Here is a 15,352-nt window from a genome sequence, read left to right as displayed (position 1 = left end):
AAGGAAGCCGGCGTCAATGTACTTCTTTCTGATCAGCTATATTGTCATTGGCTGGTGCCCTCAGACCCAGTGATGTGCTGCAGGATATATAGACTAATGCACAGTGTCCAATCAAAGCCTGTTACCATGCAGCCACGCGTACACTCCGCGTGCATCAGTAAACACGGTTCAAACACACTGCAGCAGCACAAAGCATCAATCATAAGACTAAAATGAGATTTATTTGTTGTCTCCCTGAGGCAGATGCAGCAAATGAGCCATCAGTGTTGTTGCCTCGCATGCTTGCACGTGGTGTACTTGCTGCAGCACGAAATACGACAATATTCAACACATGACAATAAGGAACAAGCCGTAGTTCCTTAAGTTCAGATTCATGTGAATAAGTAGCGTTTAATGTCATTGAGTTTTTAAAGCAATACATGAGCGAACTGAACTCGTTTTAAATGTAATGATGACCTGGTGACACCGTCCTCCGGGATGATAATCCCGGTACGCCGGTGTCAGCTGCCTCTGCTCATTATTCACTCACACGCGCCGCTAAGCCCCGCCCCCTTGCCGTTTGACTGACGGCTCTGATCCCGAGACAGCGAGGTGGCCAGTCACGCTCTCGCCATGCAAATGAGCCGCGCTCGGGCCGGGCGGGTGCCCATGTGGACCAGCACCATGCCTTGTTGTTCTGAGCGCTGATTGGCTGCCGGGCGCCTGATCGCTCTTCATGCGCTGCGGGCTCGCGGCTGGAGGGAAAACCCGGAGCCGCGCCGGGATCGGCGGGACCCGCTCTCACCGCAACCTCGCGGAAATGCGCTCGTACCGGACGAGGCCCGTTGCTCCCGGAGCGTTCAGATGATCGGTCCGACACCTGCGATGTGGCTGCTGGGCTCCGGGAGATTCCTCCGCGGGGTTGAAGAGAGCGCGGCGTGATCTCCGGGTTTTGTCCCGGGCCGTAGTAACAGGGCGGGGCGGGGATCCGGGAGGGGCGGGCTCTAACGAGAACACGACTCGCCTTGTTGTGTGTATTCCCGTGCTCGCATCGCCATCTTGTTGCAATCCTATTTTTTACGTATGCGAGGATCTACTTTCCGCTCGGCCGGATTCGAATATCCCCCGACTGCTTTCAGGAGAACCACCGGGGACGAGAGGCTCGGGCGGGCGGCTGCGGACCTCGCGCGCACGGCTTACTACCGGGACACCACCTCTACCCCCTCGGTCTTTTTCCTCCTTCCGTCCCGGGCCACCGGGTCGCCTGTCGTGACGGTTTACGCGCAATGAGCATCGATATACTCCTGGAGGCGGCCAGATACCTGGAATGGCAGGCCCAGCAACAACACATCACACGTGGTGAGTCGAAGGAGGGAAGCTGCACCGTGTTGAACACACATGTCACCAAATAACACAGTGTGCTCCATCCGGGGGGGGTGGCGGGGTGGGGTGGTGGTGGTGGTGGGGGCTCCCTCCCAGTCCCCTTCATACAACCCGCTGCCTTTTTTTGCATTTCAACCCACCCGCCTCTCCGCAACGGATGTTTGTAGTTTTTTTTTGTTTTGAGCGACGCGCTTGATCCCCGCCGGAATAAATAGCAGAAAGTCACTGCAAAGTAGAAACCCCGTGTGGAGGGCTGGTGCTCACGGTCTGTCCTTGATGCGGAAACGGCACAAGTTGTTTTTCTGAACTACTTTGCGCGCTCTCAGTGTGTGTGTGTGTGTGTGTGTGTGTGTGTGTGTGTGTGTGTGTGTGTGTGTGTGTGTGTGTGTGTGTGTGTCAGTCTCACCACTCCAGTGACTCACCCACACCGTACACGCGTGCGTGTGAATATATATGTGTGTGTGTGTGTAAGTGAGAGCGACATTAGCAGGCAGGTCTCCTGTCAATAACCACGTTTTATGTATTCATTTAAGATGCCGCCGTGCAGGATCTCTGTGCATCTTAATTCTTTAATAATCCGTCGGATTATTGGAGTTTGTCACGTCTTTGCACGGAGCTGCCTGTAGAAATGTTATAAAAGAGGTCGTTGTGAATCGATTTGCCCCAGTTTTTTTTTTTTTTTTTGCTTGCTTGTGTGTGTGTCCGTCGAGCCCCGACAGGGCAGGGCGGTGGCGAGCGGAGGCAGCTCTTTACATAATACCCTGACATTGCTCAGCTATCTTATGACACACACACACACACACACACACACACACACACACACACACACACACACACACACACACACACACACACACACACACACACACCGGGGCGGGCCCTCGTTCGTTCCCTCGCCCCTCGTACCGTTTGTATATAAATGCGCGCGAGCTCAACGCACAAATCACCTCCGGCATCGCCTGTGAACCTGATTACTTGTCAATCGACGTAATGATCGATGACTGTGTGTGTCCGCAGTGAGGGGGGGGGGAGGTGTGTGTGTGTGTGTGTGTGTGTGTTTCTCGCCTCTGATGACGTGTCAACCGTTCCACCCCCCCCTCCCCTCCCCTCCAGCGCATACCGCGTGCTTGGATCCGCCCACATCGACCACGTGCACCCCCCCCCATTCTCCCTCCCAGTCTGATACACACCTACGCGCACGCACGCACACGCCGCTCGTCTCCGCCCCTCCCCATTCAGTCTCCTGACAGTGGCGGGTCAGAGAGAAAGGGGGGTAAGTAGGGCAACACCCCCCCCCCCCCCCCCCACCACCACCACCACCACCTCCAGGCCCAGCCTCTCTCAATGCAGAAGTTATGTAATTTACGTTCGCGTGCATGTGGCAATCTGGAGCATGAGGCTGAAGCACCATTTCTGTCAGCTGATGGGAGTTTTACTTCTGCTTTCTTTTCACACATTTTGGTGTACGAACCCCCCCCCCCCCCCCAAAAAAAAAAAAATTAATAAATAAATAAATAAAACAATCCCAGTTTAAAGAGAATCTTTAGAATAATGGGCCAGAAATGTAATGGAAGTTTGAGTTTGCTATTGATGAACTGCATTGTCCTTTGTAGATGAATGTATTGTGGGATTATGGTAATACTGTGGTATTATGACTAAACACTCCTGGACTATAACCTCAAGAACACAAGATTATACCTAAAAATGGAGCAGGATTACATTTTCTTTTCTTTTTTCTTTTTTTGCACTGGTATATAACTTAAATATTCAGTAATAATTCAGTTATATGCTGATGCTAAATAGATGCTTTGTGGCTACAATGGCAAAATTTACAAAAAAGCGTATGTGGGATGTGAACAAACATTTCTTGGGGACTTCTCTCCAAACACATGGCGGGTTCTATTTATGCTTCTTCTTTTTTTTTTTTTGTGGCTGGCTGGAGCGTGCTTATTATATTCTTTTGCATTTATCTTGACCCTCGTGCGTTGCAGCCTGCGACTCAACTTGTGTTTTCATCATGGGAAATGGATGTCGTCCCCAATGTTTAATAGGTTCATGTCGTACAGCTAAGAACTTGTAAGATTAAGATTGTGCGCAGCGGGCATTAAACGAAGGTTCACAATGTATGAAATGTGCTCTCTGATAAGCTGCTTGCGTGTGTGCTTGAGTTACAGGGGAGAAACGTCATAGCAAGAAAGTGGAATTATTTCTGCGACTATTATAGAATTTATTGAAAACATGCAAGATTAGTTTAAATTATTTATAGCTTGAAAATCCCAATAATCATTTTACATATTTTTCTCATGCTTTTAATGGAGTTAAAAATGTTTCTTTTTTTTTAAATATATATATGAAGTCGAAAAATCACACATTCTGTAACGCTCGTAACATCTAAACTATATTGCATACTTAAAAACATCTTCATGTGTCAGCAAAAAAAAAACCTTTAAAGGTGTTTTGCAACATTTTGTCAGCTGGCCGTTTCGGTCCTGTGTACATACGACGGGCTCTAAACCAGTGCGACACAAGAAGGAAGTCAAGAGACGCCGTAAACGTTTACGACCGACTGATAACGCCGGGAGCAACCGCAACTAATCAGACCTGTGCACAGCAGCCACTTCCAAAGGGCAGCGATCTGGTTTTGTCGTGCGAAGCGTCGGGGTGAACTTTTGCCCTCTGGTTTGACGAGAAATGACGTCAGCGCCGCACAGAGGAAACGGAAGAGTTACTTAACCAGGCATCTTGGCATGTGTTACCCGTGTTTTTTTTTTTTCTTTTTTTTTGTTGGAGAGTGCTGCGCCGTGTGTCGGCGTTGTGCAGGTTTGAGGAATCCCTGGGATCTTCTAACGTTGGTGTTTCCATGGTAACTGAGGGCTTTCCACATCGCTGTGAGCCTGCTCCGCTCTCATGTGCAAAAAAAAAAAAAAAAAAAGTACTCGCTCATATCGAAAAGTGTGTGTGTGTTGTCTCTATTGATCTGTTTGTGAGTGCAGCACGTCAACGCTGTGTTTATATCTTATCATGGTGCCGCCTGAGGTTGACCGGGCTGCTCCCTTTTCTGTCGGTCAGACGGCCTGACGTAGCCCGAGGCTGGACTTGTGCTCGGCGCTGGGAAAATCCAATCGCAGGGCAGACCGGGGGGGGGGTTCGCTTTACTCAGAAACCAGATGCAGACACGGTTTCTGGGGTGGTTTACCCCACCACCCCCACCCCCACCCCGCTGTCTTGATTCACGGATTACATCATTCTTTGTGTGTCGATGTTTTGTCTGGGATCTATCTCTCCAAAATTCATTTTCTGTTGCATGCACAAGTAAATGATGTGTAAAATACGTTGTTGTTGTTGTTGTTTGCCATGTGCACACAGACATCACAGTACAGGTACATCGATATTGTTATTTTATTAGATATTGGCCAGATTACTGTAATTTAACAGTTTTCCACATGCATGGTACTGTTCTATTGTGTAATTAATGAGGAGCATGTGGAGCTATGTACTCTAAAACTAATAATGTGTCGATGATAACCACCAGAAAACCTACACGAAGCTTGATATCCTAAAAAAAGATGACAAATGGAAAAGTAATGATATTTATAGTAAAGAGATATTCATTGCGTTTCACTGGACCCTGAAATTTTTCTTTTCTGGTCACACAATGAAATGTTTGTTCTTGCCTCCTGCAGAAGAGGAGCAGCGCAAAGAAAAAGAGCTCATCAGCAGGGAGGCGGAGTCGAGGCGCGTGGAACTCGTGACCTCATCGTCGCAGCCCATCAGGGCCAATCACATCACTTGGGGCGATGACGCCCACCGCCAGCCGCCGCCTCACCCTCCCGCTCCCCCGCCCCCGTCCCTCCCGCCCTCCCAAGTCCCCATCACCATCATCCCGATGGTGCCGGTCGTCACCGCCACGCCGTCGGTCCCGCCCCTTCCGCTCCCGACGCCGATCGTGGTGGCGGCGGCGACGTCACTCAACACTTCCCCGCAAGCCAAGAACTCGTCCTCCTCTCCTCCACAGCAGCAGCAGCAGCAGCATCAAGCGCCGCCTCAGCCGGCGTCTCGCCACCTGTTGTGCGCCTCCCAAGTGAAGGTGGACACGAGTCAGCAGATAGTCAGCGTGAAGCCCAACCAATCACAGCCTCAGGTTCAGATCCAGTACCCGCCCGCACTCAGCGCCAACGGCCCCGGCTCCCAACACGCACTGGCTCCCCATCAAGCTCCCCCCACGTCACAGCCGCGGCCCAACGGCGTGACGATGGAGGACATGAGGGGCATGAAAGGAAAGCGGAGACCAGGAGGGTCAGTGTGTGTGTACGTTTTAAAGCTTCTCTCAAGGTGTCTATGGGGTTTAGTGGTCGTGTTCTAACTTCGGTCCGTTGCTTGTCCTCCAGCGCCGGGACCAGGGAGGTGCACAACAAACTGGAGCAGAACAGGTCAGTTCACATTTGGTGAATAAAAGCCTGCGGCCGTGGTTTTGAGTGTATGGAGCTTGTTATGAAAAAAGTTAGTGTGTGTGTGTGTGTGTGTGTGAGAAACCATACAAACCAAGTCTTCCCCCCTCGTGCCTCGACAGGCGAGCGCACCTCAAAGAGTGTTTTGAGACGCTGAAGAAGAACGTTCCCAACGTGGACGAGAAGAAGACGTCCAACCTCAGCGTCCTCCGAAGCGCTCTGCGTTACATCCAGGTGAGCGGGGTTGTACCCCCCCCTCCCTCCCCCCCCCCGACAACACCCCCACACACCCCCCCCCCCCCCCCCCCCCCCCCCCCTCCCCTTAGCTCGCCTCTTGTTTTTTCATCTCCATTGTTGTCATCTTCCTCTGTTCTTGAATCGATTGCCTCAGCTCTGGGAACAGCGCGGGGCTTTTGTGCGGCGTAATCGATACGCAAAGCCTTTTCTGTTGGCCGTTCAACCCGTCTTGTGGTGATTCGTCTCCTGTGACGACGATCCGCCGCCCGCCGAACAATAGTGAGCCGCCCTGTATGAAAAGAGAGAATAAATCTAATATTTCCACACGGCTATGCGATGTCAAAACTTTTCTTTTTTTTTCTTTTTTTAAAGAAGCAGTCAAATAGTTGGTTTTTTAATTTGCATTATTCCTCAACTTGACCGTTCTTTCTTCACTGTGACCCGTACTGTGCTTCACATAATCACTCAGTAACATGAAATGCGTTGGAGAGGATTGTTCCGTGGACCTATTAGCGGTCCGGCAGTGGGCCGGCGCTGCTCACGGTGGACTCGTTGGGAGTTGAAAAGCCGAGGAAGGGACGGGGGCAGCGTGAAGAAGTGAGTCAACAAGAGCGGATGAGGGATTTCTGCACTTTTTTTTTTTTCTTCAGAAAATGAATTGCAGCCTGGAGGCTGCGGAGCGTAGTGACTTCCCAATTTTGACTTCGGTCGGATGTGCAGTGCAGTGGATGTGATAGATGGAGCAGCGGCTTGACGTGAAGCCCGGAGATGTACCTTTGAGTAGCTGCGTAGTCATTAGTTGCTACATGTTGTAACCCCCCCCCCCCCCTCTCTCTCTTTCTGTGGAACTTGTCAGAAATGTCAGCTAAAGTTAGAATTTTTCTCCTTTGTTGAACAACATGAAAACACTTTTATCTCCTCGTCTCTGTGGCGTCCAGTGTAACATGAGCATTCATCATACGTTTCACCCAGTGCTGCAGCAGACGAGCCCGTTTGAGACACGTGACGCGTTCAGGACCCCACAGTGAGCCGTCGTCACCTGTGTTTAAAGCAAAAAGGAAGAATATGACGATAACAATTCAAATTTGAAGTGAAATTACATCTGCCACACGACCGTCTGTGAAGATCAATGTTGATCAACTGAATTGTTTAGTTGGCAACAGTAAGCCCAGTTTTTACAATGTCATTCCAATATTTTGCTCACATTCCTGATCATTACAATATCCAGGTCAGTGATTGTCTCAGTTCTCTGAACTCACTAGAGAAACCAGGAAAGCGTGTTTACAGGTTACAGTATTGTTGTTGGGAGCACAAGGTACACCGTGTTCTCCGTCTGTGTTCCACATATCCTATAATCAGAGCTGATGAACTTGTTTACAATCGCTGATAGATGCATTGAAATTCCCCATCGTGCCCCGGACATGTAAACACACGCCCCTGTCTTTTTTTTTTTTTTTCCCCTCCCCCCCTCTCTCCATCCCTCCCTCTATCTCTCTCTCTCTCTCTGTCTCTGCACCTCTCCTCATGTAAACCTGTAAACCCCCCCCCTCCTCTCTCTCTCTCCCTCTCCCTCAGACATGTGAGATCTGAGCACATGGCTAGCGCAAGCCCGGTGACGTCACCGCAGCGCAGCCTCCCCGTTCTGCCTCTGCGCCTCTCGGTTACAGCGAGAGGAGATCGCCATCAGAGCAGTACGAGCAGCCGTTGCCATGGTTACAACCTCATGCTAGATTGCCACAGCTATACACCGATCGGGCGTGACGTTACGACACCGACGTTGCCCGTTTGTGGGCGGGATGCATCAGCAAGTGGGCATCTTAGGACGACTGTCGGGAGCCGCGCACCAAACTGCAGCCCTCCTGCAGCGTTCCGCAGCGGCGTCACGAGAAGCCAGAGCTCAAGCGGCAAATGGCGAAGGCTGGCGTTTTGTTGCTCGCGTCGCTGCAAAAAGCTGAGGCTGGTTTCTCGCGGGGTTCCGCATGCCTGTCAGGTGAACCGGGCCATTTAGGGGAAGCGATGCAGAGGAAGTAATGCAGTGTGGAGTCAGGTGGTTAGTAGGGCTGGGCGATATGGCCTCAAATCAATATCACGGTATGTTGAGCAGTTCACCTCGGTAATGATAGATGGAGGATAACGACTCCATTGCGCACAAATATTATAATATAATTATACACTCGATGTAGCAGTTATATAGATAGTTTGACTCCCCTGGACTGATTTATTGGCGCTGTAAAGGACTGTAAATCTACAGTGTCTGAAAATAAATGAAGAAAATACAAATGAAGTACTTAAGATGTATTGAAGAGCTGATAAGCACAGATTACGTGGAATGAGAATCGGATCATACCGTGACTTTGTCTGTATTGCACCTGAAAACACGGGGTTTCTCAACAGTTAAATGAAAAAAAGACCTAATCTCATTCATCCTGAAAGAACGTACTTATTTTGTGTGCAAAATGACTTCACGTCCAGACGGCGCGTCACTACACAGCTTTTTTTTTTTTTTTTTAAACACCTAATATACCGACGTGGGCAAAATGATGTCGGTGACTGTCCGAAATTTCGGTCTCGGTAAATTTTCGGTTTATCTCCCAAAACACTGCGCCAGGGCTCGTCGAGAGCTTTCAGACCGATGCCAGTACTGAGCACTGTCAACCGTTAAAAGCAAAGAGTTTTGGTGGGAAACTTTTAGTCCTGCCGTTCGTGTAAAACGCTGCCATTGCAGGTACCCGCTTTCATGGACGTCAGTATTCCCTGATGGCTGTCGCATCTCAATAACCCAAATCTCAATCCCATCCAGCGTCTGTAGGGTGTGCTGCACAAGTCTTAAGACATCCAGGACTCAGAGGACCTGCTGCTGACATCTTGGTGCCAGATTCCACAGTCTGATCATGTCTCGTTGGTTGCAAACGGTGGACGATATTAAAGCGATGATGTCACGGTTGACCACCGGAGGACATGTCATCCAAACAGGCTAATATCATCACGGGAGTGGCTTCCACCTTTTTCCTGTTGGGGAGATGGTGCTGAAAGAGGAAGGATAAAGGAGCCATAGATAAGATGAGGGAGGGAAGGAGGGAGGCAGGGAGTAAAAAGAAACAGGGGGAAGGGTGTTCAGGGAGCAAAAGATGGGGGTGGGAGGAGAGGAAGTGTGTGCGAGGAGCAGGATGGGGGAGGGATCCACAGCAGCAGACTGGCGAGCGTCCAGTCATATCACTCCTTACATGTAATTGCCCCAGTGCCTCGCCCAATTGGATGACTCCTTATGGTTTTTTTCTTTTTTCTTTTTTGTTTTTTTTACAAACTGCTGCTCAAGCAGCCAAATCCTCACGGATGGGGTTGCCAGGGAAACGGGTATGGGTGGCAGCTGTTTCCTTGGTGATTTACTGCAGGACCAACGATGTCTGGGTTCATATGGGAAGACCTTGAAGTGTTCATGGACACACACACACACACACTTCAGTACCAGTGGTAGTGTCTCTGTGGGATGCTTGAAATGAGGATTTTGTGATAAAGATGTGTGTGTGTCTGTCCACCGCTGTCACACCGTGTGGATCAGTGCCTCCAGGCCTGGAGAATCACACTGATAAAAGAGGGACGATGTCCGACGAAGCCCCCTTTTTCACAAACTTGCTTTAAAAGCAGTGAAATTGTTTGGAAAAGAAACCGACCGTGTTCATCGTGACTAAATCTACTTCAGCGGCAGGCGAAGCGTATTGAGAAATGCTTTTCAAACTCTTAAGTAAAGCGGGGCTGTCGGCTCTCGCTCATGCAGAGTCAAAGTCTGTAATTAACTTTAAAGTCGCTCTCGCGCTACGTAGTCATCTTGGGTTGAACGCCGTGTGGTTAAAGGCAATTTGGATCCGAAGGAAAACGAAAAGGGTGTTTTACGACGCGTGCTAATTAGAGGGTTTTTTAATTTGAAGAGGAGTTTAAGGAATCTTTGTCGACGCTTTCAGCCACCACACCTGCTCCACTTGTGGTTTCTGCACGGCGGCTCATTTCATAATTGAATTTATCTTCATCACGCCGAACATTTGTTTCTTGAAAGTGTATTTACACTTTACTTGTATGTATACAAGTCTAACCGCTTGTTTAACAAAAAAAAAAAAGCAGAAGAAGTCCAAATGTCATTTAATTTACATAAAACCAATATGACCTTAAGAGCTCAAATGTGGCCACGTTTTTAAATGCCGCGCGTCAGAAAGTTGTTGTTCATGTGGACCTGAGTTGTACAGCAGTGGTGTTAAAACCCCGCCACGCCATCGCATTTGTCCCAAGTGTTACTTCTTTCGCTGGAACTGCTTCACTGTAATTTATCCCCGACGCCCACCACCACCACCTCCTCCTCTCGTGACCTCTAAAAAAAAAAAAAAAAAAGGGCCTGTTGAGTTTGTCCGGGGCGCAGCGAGGCTCGCGTGTGAGGCTCGCGTGTGAGGCCATCACGTGGCGGCGGAGGGTAAACAGCTTTGCCCAGTGAAGTGAGCGTCCTGTAGCAGGATCATGTGTTCCCATAATGCTCCTCGTCTTGTCTCCCCTCTCGCGCTTCCGGCGTCTCTCTGCCGGCACTCTGGCCTCCAGGCCGCAAAGCGTGGTCACTTCTCGTCGTGAAAATAAGGGAAAACGGAAAATGAGCGGCGCGTGTGTGTGTGTGTGTCCAGGAGTGTAAATCTCCCAGCCACTGCTTCTGCCACCTCTCCATCCCCTGCTCTCCTTTATCCTCCCATTCCTCCCCCAGTAATCCACGTTAATGTCCTTAGCCCGCCGTACTGTTTGGTGTTCATGCGTCAGCTGACCCGCAACACAAACTGGGTCACGCCGGGAAAGCACCGCTCCCCCTTTTCTTTTTTTTAAAAAAAATCTTTGAACTTATTTCTGTTCCCGTTTCCCTCCTCGACTCCTCGTCAACTCCCGCCGTGACACGTCCCGCGTTATCGTCGCTGTCATTTACTGCTTTCTTAATCCAGCAACGCTGGAGTCGGTTGAGTGATTGGTGGCAATGATACACAGCGGGAGACTTTCTGACCCCGTTCTCGCCCCCCCCCCCAAAAAAAAACAAGCACGGCGTTGAGGTAAAAGAGGAGCTCAGCTAGTTTTGGACCCACGACAAACCTCCGTTTGCACACGTGCCTTCTTGCTGGTGTATTAAATCGATGAACAGGTTCGATTCTTTGGATTCAGAGGAGGAAAGGTGGTGGGTCTGGCTGCCGTCTCAAAATTCAGTCACAATCTGGGATCGTCGATATTTGAAGTCTCCAACTGGTGTTGCTCCCCTCGATATGACGCATTAGTTTATCACTGGATTGTAAAAAATGTTTTTGTCAAAAGTCCATCCATTCGCGTAGAGACGGGACAAGATCCACTGAAGCTTCGCATCAAATCCCGATCTGTCAGTTTAAGTTTGAGACTGTCAACAGGAGCTCAAATAGAAGAAGTCAGCGGACCACTGGACTCCAGTGCATGATGGGACAAGGACAACTGTCCAATTAAATGACTATATATCAAGTCCAAGCATTCCTACAGTGACAGTCTGTGGTTTTGTCTTGAATTAGTAATTTTGCGTTATTCTGTTTAATATTCATCGTCCTGTTTTATCCAGATTAAGTTATCATGCACACATTACTGTCTGTTCATTTACATATATCCTACATGAAATTCACCTGCAGCCCAAATCACATTTTATAATATTTTATTGTTTTACTGCATTTATGAAAAGTTTGAAGTAAAGATTAGAACTGCAAATATTCAGTATTTTTTGCAGTTGTTTTCGAGGTTTTTAGCCATTTCAGCTCTTTTTTTTCTGTTTTATTGGTTAATTTCTCCTGGAGTCTGTCCATGTTGAAACGTTCCTTTATTTAGATCTCGTCACGGTGAGTTTACAAGAAGAGGCATGGCTGGAAACTCGACCTGAAATGAAAACTCCCCGGCCGGCCACTTTACAGGGCGGGTTCAGGTTACCACAACCATGACCCATAACACCGTATCGTTATTGAATCAATGTTTTATGCAAGTGTCACATTTGTCACTTCAAACCTCAAGAACATGAAAAGAAGCTGCAAAATGTAGCTCGGGAGTTTTGGGCTCGATGAAATCCCTTTAAGTTCCCAATGAATCAGAGCTAATAAAGAGTGAGGGGAAAGTGTTTTCATGTTTTTCTATTTACAGACACACTGACGGCATTTGCTTCCTGTGTGTGTGTGTGTGTGTGTGTTTGCCTCCTCGAAGACTCTGAAGCGTAAAGAGAAGGAGTACGAGCACGAGATGGAGCGCCTGGCCCGGGAGAAGATCGCCACGCAGCAGCGGCTGGCCGAGCTGAAGAACGAGCTGAGCCAGTGCATGGACGTGATGGAGATCGACCGCGTCCTCCGGCAGACCATCCAGCCGGAGGACGACCAGGCGTCCACGTCCACCGCCTCAGGTAAACGCCAGGAGGGGGCGCGTCGTTCCCGTGTTGAGGTCACGGGTGGCGGTAAATCCAAGCACAAACACGCCGTTTGGCACATCTGTATTGTTTCTTTGAATTCATTGATTGTGACCAAAATAGGGCGTCCGAAAGCGGGAAAAAATGCACTTAATGCTTCTATTCATACACGAGGCGGCTTGTTCCCCACTGGGCTGAGGGTTTCCTCTCTGATCCACAGAAGGAGAAGACAACTTCGACCAGGACATCGACGAAGACGCGCCCGCTCCTCCTCCTCCCGCCCCGCCTCCTCCCGCGTCCCTCCCTAAGCCGCCGCCGCCGCCTCCCATCTTGCAAGCCCAGCCGCTCCTCGCCCCCCACCTGTCCATCCAGCACGCCGCCCTGCCCCTCTCCGGAGTCCTCACCGCCGCCCCCTCGCCGTCCGGCCCCGCTCCCCCGCAGGCCATCGCCCCGGCCCCGGCCCCGGGCCCCCCGGCGCCGCCGCACCCCGTTCAGCCGCCGGCCATGCAGGTCCAGCCCACCGTCATCGCCCACGCCGCCGTCTCCCACCCCTCCGTCATCCAGGCGGTCAACCACGCCCTCCCGGCCAACCACAAACACCTAACGCACATCGCCCCCTCGCCCGGCCCGGGCGCCTCCTCCACCCCGCAGCCGATCGGCGGCGGCGGCGCCCACCAGCCGATCGCCGCCCAGCCCATCGGACACATCACCGTCCACCCGGTGGCCCACCTGGGAGCCCCGCTGACGTCCCACCTCCCGGCGCTCTACCCCCAGGGCGTGTCCGTCTCCCAGCCCACCGTGGTGGGCCACATCACCCACACCTTCACCCACCACACCCTGCCCCACGTCCAGGCCAACCCTCAAGCTAACACTAACGGCGGCCAGGTGACCAGCCAGGTGGTCAGCCAGGGCGGCCCGGCGCTGGGGAAGCCCACGGCGGTGCTGGCTCCGCACCCCCAGCTGGTCGGGCAGGCGGCCGTCCTCAACCCCGTCACCATGGTGACGGTCCCCACCTTCCCCGTCAGCACACTCAAACTGGCGTGAATGGCGAATGCAGGCGCGGGGTGGGGGGGGGGGGGGGGGGGGGGGACTGACAGACACAAGACGGGAGAACTTCTGGTTGAGTTCTCCGACTCTCATCAATAATCAATTACAGAGAGAAAATTTATTTAAAAAAAAAAAAAAGAAAGAAAAGAAAATGAAAAATAAAACAAAAAGACTTTTGGGACATTTTGTGCTCAATGTCTTCTCGGATGTTTAGCTGGCGGCTCTGTCAGTTTGTGGACAGTTTGCATTAAAGCAGAGTCGGCGGGTCAGGCCATTGTTTGTGAACATGAGACTGTGACGTTTGTCTCTCCGCTGCAACGACAGGAAACTGTGTGTGGACCCCCCCTCCCTCTACACCCCCCCCACCCCCCCACCCCAACCAGAAGCACTAACACGATAAGCTCAGTTCACTCTCAGGCATCCAGGATTTACCTTAATGCGTCATCCACCCTCCGCCGCACGGGAGCGCCGCAGTCGGGCCGTCGCCGCGCCGACAGTCTGTCCCCCCCCCCCCCCCACTATTTTTAATGTATCGAGGCGATGGCGTGGAAACGAATGGTGAAGTAATGTCACCCGACGTGTCCAAGAGCAGGACGGGACGTCGGCTAAAGTCCGATCAAATGAGCCACGGGATCGTTCAGCATTTCACCCAACAGAGTTTTATCATCGGTCTTTTCTTCCCTCCATCTTGTTGGTTTCTGGTCGCGGAGCGCCGAGTCCCATCCTCAGCTGACACACCCACAAATACAGCCGACTTTTTTTCTTTCCTTCTTCTTCTTCTGTTGTTGTTGTTGTTGTTGTGTTGTTTCGGAGGTAAAGAGCAGCGATGATTGCCCGCTTCGCTCAACATAAAGCAGCGTCTTGTCATTACGGGCCTTGTGGAGAGGCCGCGTCATGGTGGTGGAGCAACAAGTCTGAGCTCAGCCGTCGGATAATCCCGAGCTCAAGAGGAAACAAACAAAAAGTTTTTTTTGTTTTTTTTTAGAATATATATTTTTTTCGTCACGAGGTGTTTGCACTCTTTGGGGTTGGGTGTGGGGAGGCGGTTCAGCGTTTTCCCCCCCGAATCCACTCGCACCGTGTCACGGCTGCAGGTTGGCCGAAGAAGCCAAGCCTTATATCACTTTGTTTTTTCTTTTTTTTTTTTTCTTACACTGAGAAGCGTTGAATTGTAACTTCACGGTGGGCTTTTCTGACTCCTTTACCTTTTCCACACGATCCTCTTATCAATTCTCTGCACTGATTGGATCGTTGAGGCGCTCAGTAAAATCTCGTGTAGTGATTTTAAACAAGCGGCGACCGGCGAGTGTCAGCTGGGATCGGCCGCGGCCTCCTCGGTCCCGGTCAACGGCGGACGTTTCAAACGGGCAAACTCTGGACACGCCGCGTCTGAAACCTGCTCTCGGTCGGTTTGGCTCCCGACGTTCCCTCGACAGACTTCCGAGAAATCAAAACAGGTTTTCATCCTCCTCAGTCTAATGCAACAGCTCCCTCTGCTGCCTCACCCCGGACCTCGTACTGAAGCGCTTCACACACACACACACACACACACAGATGCAACACTCCAGTGCACAACACACACTTCCTGCAAGGCTTGAGAAATCTGAGAAAACAAACATTCACACACACACACATCAGTTCTGACTGAAGTTTAGCTCGGGTGAATAATGTCTAACAGAGTGAAGTCTTCTGCTTCAGGACAGTGTCGTGATGCACTGTGTGTGTGTGTGCGCACACACACACACACACACACAGTGCATCACGATTTGTCCCATCAGCCTGTAGTCTGCTCCTCCTCTGCTGTTCCTCTCTTTTCTGTCTGTATATGTGACTGTAC

The 15,352-nt window shown here is 50.7% G+C and overlaps 1 protein-coding gene across 1 annotated transcript; it reads left to right on the top strand.

The window, feature by feature from the left end:
- Positions 1-1,032: 1,032 nt before the first annotated feature.
- Positions 1,033-13,512, top strand: mntb (MAX network transcriptional repressor b; the record flags this gene model as incomplete). The annotated part of the gene is made up of 6 exons (XM_080509546.1): positions 1,033-1,338; positions 5,046-5,670; positions 5,751-5,792; positions 5,933-6,044; positions 12,273-12,465; positions 12,689-13,512. The coding sequence occupies exons 1-6, from the start codon at positions 1,266-1,268 to the stop codon at positions 13,510-13,512; spliced, it is 1,869 nt and encodes a 622-aa protein (XP_080365672.1). The 5' UTR covers positions 1,033-1,265.
- Between the last annotated feature and the right edge of the window lie 1,840 nt (positions 13,513-15,352).

The sequence above is a fragment of the Blennius ocellaris genome (genome assembly GCF_963422515.1).
Source record: "Blennius ocellaris genome assembly, chromosome: 14".
In the NCBI taxonomy this organism is placed as follows: domain Eukaryota; kingdom Metazoa; phylum Chordata; class Actinopteri; order Blenniiformes; family Blenniidae; genus Blennius; species Blennius ocellaris.
Note: the sequence above shows the minus strand (reverse complement) of the source record. Positions and strands in the feature narration are given on the sequence as shown.